The 10,385-nt window shown below is 40.9% G+C and overlaps 1 protein-coding gene across 1 annotated transcript; it reads right to left on the bottom strand.

Annotated features, from left to right (window-relative positions):
• Nucleotides 1-2,771: 2,771 nt before the first annotated feature.
• Nucleotides 2,772-9,982, bottom strand: LOC145482240 (uncharacterized). Its single transcript, XM_081460885.1, has 12 exons — nucleotides 7,784-9,982; nucleotides 6,429-7,299; nucleotides 5,773-6,030; nucleotides 4,928-4,972; nucleotides 4,733-4,777; nucleotides 4,571-4,615; nucleotides 4,410-4,454; nucleotides 4,247-4,291; nucleotides 4,082-4,126; nucleotides 3,919-3,963; nucleotides 3,756-3,800; nucleotides 2,772-3,573 (listed from the first exon to the last, which is right to left on the bottom strand). The coding sequence occupies exons 1-12, from the start codon at nucleotides 9,887-9,889 to the stop codon at nucleotides 3,293-3,295; spliced, it is 3,876 nt and encodes a 1,291-aa protein (XP_081317011.1). The 5' UTR covers nucleotides 9,890-9,982; the 3' UTR covers nucleotides 2,772-3,292.
• Nucleotides 9,983-10,385: the final 403 nt, after the last annotated feature.

A 10,385-nucleotide genomic window follows, 5' to 3' on the forward strand; every position in this document is an offset into this window, starting at 1 on the left:
GGAGTTAATTTACATTTGCACTCATTCTGAGTCATTTCAAAGGCTGGAGAGAAAAAAAGAAAAGAGACTAAGGGAAGACCTCTGCCAGATCTAAGTTCCGCTGAGAAAAGGACTTACCAAAGAGACAAAGTAGCTGGATAAAGGGTAGGCGTATTTGTTTATATGCGCTAGCTCGGACTGCAATGCTGGACATACAACTATCCTCTCTGACCTAAGATAAAGGGATCATTGTACCATAGAATCAACGCCTCGATCATAGCACTTTTGTATTGCTTTAAATCACTGCAACTTTGCGTGATGGAATTTTCCGAAAGTTGCCGGACGACAAGAGTCAATTGTTTGCCCTCTTTTTCAGTCTTATTGGGTACAAGGGACTATCGCGCGTTGCTCACCGGAAATGGTAGTTAAATCATGCAAGGTATTTTATTTGGCATAATAAGTAAAATGTTAAAATTGTCTATGTTATTAAAATCTTTGTCAGTTAAAAGAACTCAAGATTTTACCTTCTTAAACTTTCCTTCAGTTTTTAGTTGAGAAGGAAACAACTTTCGTCTTTCTGTGCGGCTTTCTTTGAGCAAAAATGTATCATTTGTCACCTTTGGTCGTGTTTCACAAGGCTAACAGGTCAGACCTGTAGGTTCTGCGTGTAATCATGTAATAATTGAATTTCCGTACCAGGAACCGAAGGATTTTTCGAAGCCTAAAGAAGACAGAAATCAGCGAAGGATTACAGAACTCGCGATCGTTTGTCATTTTGAAAACATTGTTTTAGAATTGTGAAAAGCAAACTACTAAGCAAGAAAGTCCGGAAAATATTGCCAAAGTACAATTTGACAGGCATAACGCGCGATGTGTTTGACTGCTCCAAGCAAGTGAATTTCCGGTAATAAACGCGATCCAAAACAGCTTTCATTTGAACTCATCGTTGACCTACCAGTTGAGGCAACGGTTTCATTCTGCACGCTAGTGCCGTGAACTAACTAGAGTCGTGAAATGAATGATCTATCGATGGACTGTATATCGAAATGGACACTTCTGCCAGTTTAAAATACTTTCACCAAAGAGCGCACGTCTGGACGAACAACTAACGATTGCTTTTGCTGCGAATCCTTGCGGCTTCTGTCGTGAGTCTTTTGCGGTGATCGCCTGACGAACAACCAACGATTGCTTTTGCTGCGAATCCTTGCGGCTTCTGTCGTGAGTCTTTTGCGGTGATCGCATGACGAACAACCAACGATTACTTTTGCTGCGAATCCTTGCAGCTTCTGTCGTGAGTCTTTTGCGGTGATCGCCTTACGAACAACCAACGATTGCTTTTGCTGCGAATCCTTGCGGCTTCTGTCGTGAGTCTTTTGCGGTGATCGCCTGACGAACAACCAACGATTGCTTTTGCTGCGAATCCTTGCGGCTTCTGTCGTGAGTCTTTTGCGGTGATCGCCTTACGAACAACCAACGATTGCTTTTGCTGCGAATCCTTGCGGCTTCTGTCGTGAGTCTTTTGCGGTGATCGCCTTACGAACAACCAAAGATTGCTTTTGCTGCGAATCCTTGCGGCTTCTGTCGTGAGTCTTTTGCCGTGATCGCCTTACGAACAAGTAACGATTGCTTTTGCTGCGAATCCTTGCGGCTTCTGTCGTAAGTCTTTTGCGGTGATCGCCTGACGAACAACCAACGATTGCTTTTGCTGCGAATCCTTGCGGCCTTTGTCGTGAGTCTTTTGCGGTGATCGCCTGACGAACAAGTAACGATTGCTTTTGCTGCGAATCCTTGCGGCTTCTGTCGTGAGTCTTTTGCGGTGATCGCCTGACGAACAACCAACGATTGCTTTTGCTGCGAATCCTTGCGGCTTCTGTCGTGAGTCTTTTGCGGTGATCGCCTGACGAACAACCAACGATTGCTTTTGCTGCGAATCCTTGCGGCTTCTGTCGTGAGTCTTTTGCGGTGATCGCCTGACGAACAACCAACGATTGCTTTTGCTGCGAATCCTTGCGACTTCTGTCGTGAGTCTTTTGCGGTGATCGCATGACGAACAACCAACGATTGCTTTTGCTGCGAATCCTTGCGGCTTCTGTCGTGAGTCTTTTGCGGTGATCGCCTTACGAACAACCAACGATTGCTTTTGCTGCGAATCCTTGCGGCTTCTGTCGTGAGTCTTTTGCGGTGATCGCCTGACGAACAAGTAACGATTGCTTTTGCTGCGAATCCTTGCGGCTTCTGTCGTGAGTCTTTTGCGGTGATCGCCTGACGAACAACCAACGATTGCTTTTGCTGCGAATCCTTGCGGCTTCTGTCGTGAGTCTTTTGCGGTGATCGCCTTACGAACAACCAAAGATTGCTTTTGCTGCGAATCCTTGCGGCTTCTGTCGTGAGTCTTTTGCCGTGATCGCCTTACGAACAAGTAACGATTGCTTTTGCTGCGAATCCTTGCGGTTTCTGTCGTGAGTCTTTTGCGGTGATCGCCTGACGAACAACCAACGATTGCTTTTGCTGCGAATCCTTGCGGCCTTTGTCGTGAGTCTTTTGCGGTGATCGCCTGACGAACAAGTAACGATTGCTTTTGCTGCGAATCCTTGCGGCTTCTGTCGTGAGTCTTTTGCGGTGATCGCCTGACGAACAACCAACGATTGCTTTTGCTGCGAATCCTTGCGGCTTCTGTCGTGAGTCTTTTGCGGTGATCGCCTGACGAACAACCAACGATTGCTTTTGCTGCGAATCCTTGCGGCTTCTGTCGTGAGTCTTTTGCGGTGATCGCCTGACGAACAACCGACAAAGTTTTGGACTTAAAATTACGGTGTTGCCACGGGCAATTTTCCTCATTTCCCGCGGTAACAATATCGCCTTAAAAGAAAAATAAACCCTATAACATGACGTTTCAGCGTCATCTTGTCGCCATTATCAAATGCAGATTAAAAGAGGTTCAGTTCAGATATAAACTAGCTTAGGTGTTAATTAAGGAGTCAAGAAAAATGTGAACAATGTCAGCTAATTAAACACTTTGCTGTCAATGAAATCAAAGGCCAACAAGTTGCCACTGGAAATGGAGCCAGTTGTCCGTGACAACAACACAGGTTGAACGTTAAAACCTGGGCCGGGTTGTTCGAAAACCGGTTAACGCTAACCCAGGATTAAAAGTTAACCGAGGTAATAATTTTTCTTCTACAGAAATGTTTTTCACTGCTTAGGTTTGTGTAGTTTGAAATCACTCGAGCTCAAAACTGAAGGACAAACTATACAAAAAGAAAACCTCATCGAAAATGTACAAAAATTAATCAAAATTATCGCTAATCCTGGGTTAACTTAATCGGGCTTTGAACAACCCGGCCCAGGTCACCAAACTTTCGTTGCACCTTACTAACTGATAATCATAGTAATCTGGATCGGAAAATATACTCAAATTCAAAGAAGTAACCAAGGAAGTAGCAAATGAATATCTGAAGGCGGATAAGATTAAAGCACTGATTTTACTAGCAACCAAAGTTAAGTTATGTTCATAACAACCATAATGTCTTACAGGCAGTAGATCCAGACTGTTTTCTCTGTCCGACATTGTTTGGCCAGTGGGATGACGTGATCCTAAAAATTTATACATCACTATAAGCATTCTTTTCAACCTTCTTTTAAAATGTATTTCAATACTTTTTTAATTTACGTGTACCATTCCTCACAGTCTCATTTGTCTTTTTGCAATATTTTCATACTTCTACCGATACAAGTATATATGTTAATTATGACAAGTATATAATAAGGTTACTTACTTGGCTCTTGTACAGGGTCTCCTTCCATGCAGAATGCACCATCTTCTGTAAGATGAAAATCATATTAACAGTGAGAAAAAAAAATCAAAAGTCCCATTTTTGTATCACTGCAATATCCTTGCAGATGTGTTAACTATAAAATGTCCATTATAAGACTACTTACTTGGTTCATGTTCAGGGGCTTCTTCCATGCAGAATGCACCATCTTCTGCAAGATGAAAATCATATTAACAGTGAGAAAAAAAAATCAAAAGTCCCATTTTTGTATCACTGCAATATCCTTGCAGATGTGTTAACTATAAAATGTCCATTATAAGACTACTTACTTGGTTCATGTTCAGGGGCTTCTTCCATGCAGAATGCACCATCTTCTGCAAGATGAAAATCATATTAACAGTGAGAAAAAAAAAAATCAAAAGTCCCATTTTTGTATCACTGCAATATCCTTGCAGATGTGTTAATTATAAAATGTCCATTATAAGGCTACTTACTTGGTTCATGTTCAGGGGCTTCTTCCATGCAGAATGCACCATCTTCTGCAAGATGAAAATCATATTAACAGTGAGAAAAAAAAATCAAAAGTCCCATTTTTGTATCACTGCAATATCCTTGCAGATGTGTTAATTATAAAATGTCCATTATAAGATTACTTACTTGGTTCATGTTCAGGGGCTTCTTCCATGTGGAATGCATCATCTTCTGTAAGATGAAAATCATATTAACATTGAGAAAAAAACCAAAAGTCCCATTTTTGTATCATTGCAATATCCTTGCAGATGTGTTAATTATAAAATGTCCATTATAAGGCTACTTACTTGGTTCATGTTCAGGGGCTTCTTCCATGCAGAATGCACCATCTTCTGCAAGATGAAAATCATATTAACAGTGAGAACAAAAACCAAAAGTCCCATTCTTGTATCATTGCAATATCCTTGCAGATGTGTTAATTATAAAATGTCCATTATCAGGCTACTTACTTGGTTCATGTTCAGGGGCTTCTTCCATGTGGAATGCATCATCTTCTGTAAGATGAAAATCATATTGACAGTGAGACAAACAACAATACAAGTAAAGTCCCATTTCAAAAATAGTACAAGTTCCATTTTTGTAACATTGTAATATTTTTGCAGATATATAAATTATAACATGTCTATAATACAGCTACTACTTACTGGGCTCTTGTACAGGGCCTTCTTCCATCAAGAATGAACCATCTGCTGTTAGATGAAAATTATATCAATAGTGAGAGAAAAAAACAAACCAAAATAATACAAGTCCCATTTTTGTAATATTGTAAATTATAAAATGTCTATAATAACAATTCTTAATTGGCTCATACACAGGGCCATATTCCACACAGAATGAAGCATCTGCTGTAAGATGAAAATCATACAAGTATCAACAGTAAGACGAGTCAAAAATAACAGCAAGGTCATAAAGGTGGCTATCTTACCACTAACATCAATGTAAATGTATAAGGTGGTCTACAGAGAGAAGGGGCAATATGCCCAAACAAAACAGTCTATTTAATGAGTACTACATATGACAACATCAACCCATGAATCTATTTTCAGCCTGATGGCACAATATTAAATCTCGTCCTGTTGCTGGTACAGTGTTTCAAGTCACTTCGTCATCTCTTCTCATCAGTAGGCCCATAAGGGCTGCTATTAGTGCTCTCAATCAAAAACTGTCCATTTTGCACCACCGCCTTGGCTGCAATCCAGCTCTTCCACCCAGCCCTGTTTCTTTCTTTCTTCACAGTCTCTCTCCAAGTGGTATTTCAAGCCCTTGTCACGATTAACTTTCCTCACATGCATCACTGACCATAATCATGATCCAACATGTTACAACACCATTTCGGATAACTCTGTTTTTCTGTCCGAAAATGACTCACGTCCATACTGGATTACATTGTCATGCAAAATTGATAAGGAAAGTTAATTTTGGAAAGGGCTACTGAACACAATCTGAAAAGAGCAGATGTACACTTCACAGCCAATGCAGATCCTCTTACCTCTTTCTGCATTGCCAAGTAAAGGGATATCAAGTTTCTCCAGAAGATCAAAACGTTGAATTCCTCTGAGTAGGTCTCTTACATAGGTACAAGACAATACTCCACTGGCATCCAGTTCTTCAAAAAGCTCAAAACCTTCTCTGATTTTAGCAAGTCGAAAACCATTCACTCTGGGTTTGGCCAAGAACTTCATCTGCCTCAGCTCAACATCTGACAAGGAGTTTGAGATTTCCAATAGTCTTTGTTGTAGTGAAAAACCTGATCAAGAGAAGTAAGCATAAATTACCACACACACATGCACATGAACATGTAAGGAACTAAACCTTATGAAAAATCTATCAGTATGTTGCAAAGTAAAAATCAATGTATGTTGAAAAAAGTGAATTGTAGGGTACTTCAATTGGTAATCTCACTATGGAAAACGAAGGGCCAATCTACATGTAGGATAATGCATGATTTTGCTTCAAAATATTTATTTATGCTAACAACATGACTCAGATCCCGTTAACACCTATCCCAGGAATCATATTTACTTTAATAAACAAGATGTAGACTTGGTTTAAATGAAACAATATTTGTTCTGCAAGCATGTTCCATGAGAAAAAGGAAGCAAAAATCATAGGATCAAAATCGGCCTTAATGTTGATTTAGCTTACATGACTCTTGTAGAGGTCCTGCCCCACCAAGCAGTTTTCCTTCCATATCAGTAAAATCATACGATGCACTACTGGCTGAACAAGACTTGCTCTGCTCATTGGCATGGGCCCTGGATGACCCAAAAGCTTTCTCATTGCGCTTCTGTTTATCCTCGAGGAATGATCTTCTTCCCAACTCTAATTCAAGCTGTTGTTTCTCTTCTTCACATTGTTGGAACTGCTCCTTCAGCTGACTCAATTGTTGCCTAAGCTCATGACACTGATTCTGACAAAATTCAACCTCACTCTTAAGAATTAAAATTTCCTCTTTACTTAATTGAGTACCGTCTTCTAACTGCACAGTCTCTCTTGTTTCTGTATCCAGATTGTTTTCTCCTGAAGATACACCTTCATGACTTGATCTCATTGCAGAGGATTCCCCGACTGAGTTCTCTCCAGCAGATTGGTTTGATAGCTTCTCTTGCAATTTCAAAGGTAATTCATTGCAAACCGCACAAGCAGCCGATGTACTCCCCATCATATCATCATTCTTGGAAGCCTTTTTGTCATCACATGGTTCTGCTGCTGCTTTGTTCAAAGATGGCGACATGTTCGGTAAAAACACAGGCATCTCACACACTTTATCAGATGGGCTGGTAGGAAATGAGTTCAGTGATGACATCGAGCCAGGTGATAGCATACAACTGTTAAGCTGCTTCTCATCATCCAAATACATAAATTTGTGAGTTGAAGAAGACAGTTCACCAGTACCTGATGGCCATACCTCTGATGATACATGTCTGCTAGTAAGGAGGCATGCCAGAAGGTCTAAACAAACCTCAGTGCTAATCTTGTCACCAGGTTGGCCAGTGAATAGGATGTCTTCTTCCACCTGTTAAAACAAAGCACTGCTTTAATGAATAAAATACATTTACAATATACACTGCAGTAACTTTCTGATGCCTTTCATTAGTGCAACATACATAAATACAACACCTCAGATTTTATGACACACCCTGTAACATGCCCACCTTCTGTAAGGTTGCACCTCTTCAAGGTAACACCATGTTGAACACGTTGAGTGCTACCTTGCATAAGCCTCTTCATAACTACAAGTAAGCAGATAGAGAGCCTGCCCAGTGTTCGCTTGGTGTTGTGTTAAAATCCTGTCAATGACTCAGATTTTTTTTACATATCCCACGCTTGTGAAATATCAAACATTCCTTTTTTATTTCATTACTCAAGTTAACATCTGAACATCAACTCAACATTGCTGATCCTCGAACAGTGCATGACACATGTTAATGAGAACCTGGTACAGCTGTATATAATCTTGAACACTAGAGCCTAACCATGGTTACTGAGTGAAAGGTTACCTCATTCTGTGGCAAGTCTGCAGGTGGTGTTCCCTCCAGATGATCGCATTCAGGTGCTTGGCTACTTACATCTTCATGTACTTCCAAAGTTTCCGCTGATTGGCCAGAGCTAGAGGGCTTCTTTGCCGACTCTTTTATGTAGTTACAGTCAACCTCACGATCATCACAAAACAACTGCAAAGATTGCTCAAAGGTAACCCTGACAACAGAACACAACGAGTCCATTGTACTCTGTAAAGTGTTCTTCACTGATGAACAGATGCAATTCAACTCATACTCTTTGACACTCCAGCATTTCACTAGGACAGATTCTTCTTCCACAACAAGAGATAAAGAGAAATTGCTAGGCTCCAGAATAAAGAAAAATTCTCCACTCTCCACAGCAGAAGCACTAGAAATTTCAACACCTTCCACCTTGGTTAGTGCCAATGACTGAACTAAGCTGCAAATCAAATTATCAAAAACAAACTCAGCCTGGCGCTGACTTGAAAATCTATACAAAAAGTAGGAGACATGGGTTGAAGGCTTAACAGCAGAGGTCAAAGATGAATGGAGAGCAGTATCTATGTTGCCATCTTCATGTGGGACTGATAGCTCCTGCTCCACCAGAAGAGGAAGGTAGTCAATCTGAGCATACAGTGAAGTCATAGCACAGGGTTCTGTTGGCAACGTCAGTTCCATATAGAAATCCTGTCCATCTATGTAACCTTTTCTAAACTTTGGTTGCAAAAATAGCACGTTTACACTCTCACGAAAGGCAGAGCAAACACTACTTAGTTCTCCCATTTCCAGCACTTTAGGAGTCTTCCAAAATAGGAGATAACATGGCTTATTTCCATGGCTAGTTGGTGATGATAACAAGAACACATTAGAATCTTTGAGAGTGTCTGATTTCAAAGAAGTAAAATCAGAGTTCACATCTTGATCAGTGAAAACACAGTACACATATCTGTCAGACAACCACACTTTATGAATTATGTAATTGTGACCAGCAAAAACTACAAAGAAGGGCATCTCTATTTCATGACTTTGCAAAAAACTAAGGAGTGTATTCAGATGGGCCCTCCTCTCCTTGCCTACTTTCATGTGAACCAGATTGACAAGAGAAACTACTGTAGCACCAAAGCAGGAATATCTTTCTGCACCACCACTGGTCTTGACTTGAAAGAACATGTTGGTACTTTCAGGGGAAATGATTTTCAATGCCATACAAGATTCCTCTTGGAAGGAAACTTGCTGTTGCACTTCAGTAAATTGCTCCTCTGCTTCATCACTTCCCATGTGGAGTTGTAAGACACCAAGTAAACTACGGCAAATCATGACATCTGGATGGTCACGTCGCAGCCCAAGCTTCAGAAAGATATCAATGGCTTTCTTCACTTTGTCTGCAGCTGAAGCTCTGGATTCTCTTACCATTTGGGAGAAAGCTGCTGCTTCAATGTATGCACTTGCTGTCTTTGGAGAGTCTTCACCACAGGCTGAATTGAAAATATCTAACGCCTCTTGCATGGTCTTTTTGGCACTTTGGAAATTTCCTTCTTCATTGTAGAGGAAAGCGAACTTTAATAGAATCTCTGCCACCTCTGGGTGATGAGGGTTAAGTTTCTTGAATTTAGTCAGAGCTTCAGTGAGGAAAATGGAGGCATCTCTGGAGTGGCCTTTCAGCAGTGCACATGTACCCAGTAGACTCTTGCATGATGCAGCCATATGGTGACCTTTGCCAAAGTAATAGACAAATATTTCTTGTGCTTGTCTCAGCATTGTCTCAGCTTCACCGGCCTTTCCAGCAGCAAGTTTAAACCTACCAACTTGATACAGCAATGAGGCATAGAGATAATGGGTTCTGCCATGCGCCATCAAGTATTTGGCTTCCAACTTCTCTAGCAATACACAAGCTTCTTCAAGGTGATTGGTATCACAGTACATCTTTGCCAAGATTATTGCTGTTGTAATAAGGTCAGCATTTAGCAACTCTTGTTTGACTCCTTTATCTGTGCACAATTGATCCAAAAACTCAAGCAACTGGGAGGCAACATCTTCAAGTTCTTCACCTTGTATTTTCTCACCACTATGTTCTTTCAGCTGCAAAGCCATCAACCTCTTCATCAAGGTTATTGTGGAGGCTTAATCAGCACCACTGATGTCGTACAACACACCAATACGCAGAATATCTTGACATCTCTTGTAGTTTCCAAATTCTTGAAACAAATCAGCAACTCTTCTTAAGACCTTCCATGGCAGATGAACATCCCTTGTCATTCTCATGGAGATATCATGACACAAGGAGGCTGCAGAGTCACAGCAAGACCAGGCATTTTCATCATTTCCAAGGAGCTTGTGGAGAACTGCCAAGTTCAAACAGGCAACAGCATTTCCCAGATGATCATGTTCACCTTCAAAGCAATTCTTGGCTCTAGCAAAGCAAGTCTCACTTTTCTTGTACTCCATCTTCTCACTCAACATCACTCCAAGGTTACTCATCAGATAACCAACACCAGCATGGTCTTGATATTGGTCTGCTATTTCTTCTAAACACACCATGTCACCTGTTTCATAAGCAAGTGCACTTAGAGCAGAGAGGATGTCCAGCCCATTGACAGTA

The sequence above is a fragment of the Orbicella franksi genome, chromosome 3, assembly GCF_964199315.1.
Source record: "Orbicella franksi chromosome 3, jaOrbFran1.1, whole genome shotgun sequence".
NCBI lineage: Eukaryota > Metazoa > Cnidaria > Anthozoa > Scleractinia > Merulinidae > Orbicella > Orbicella franksi.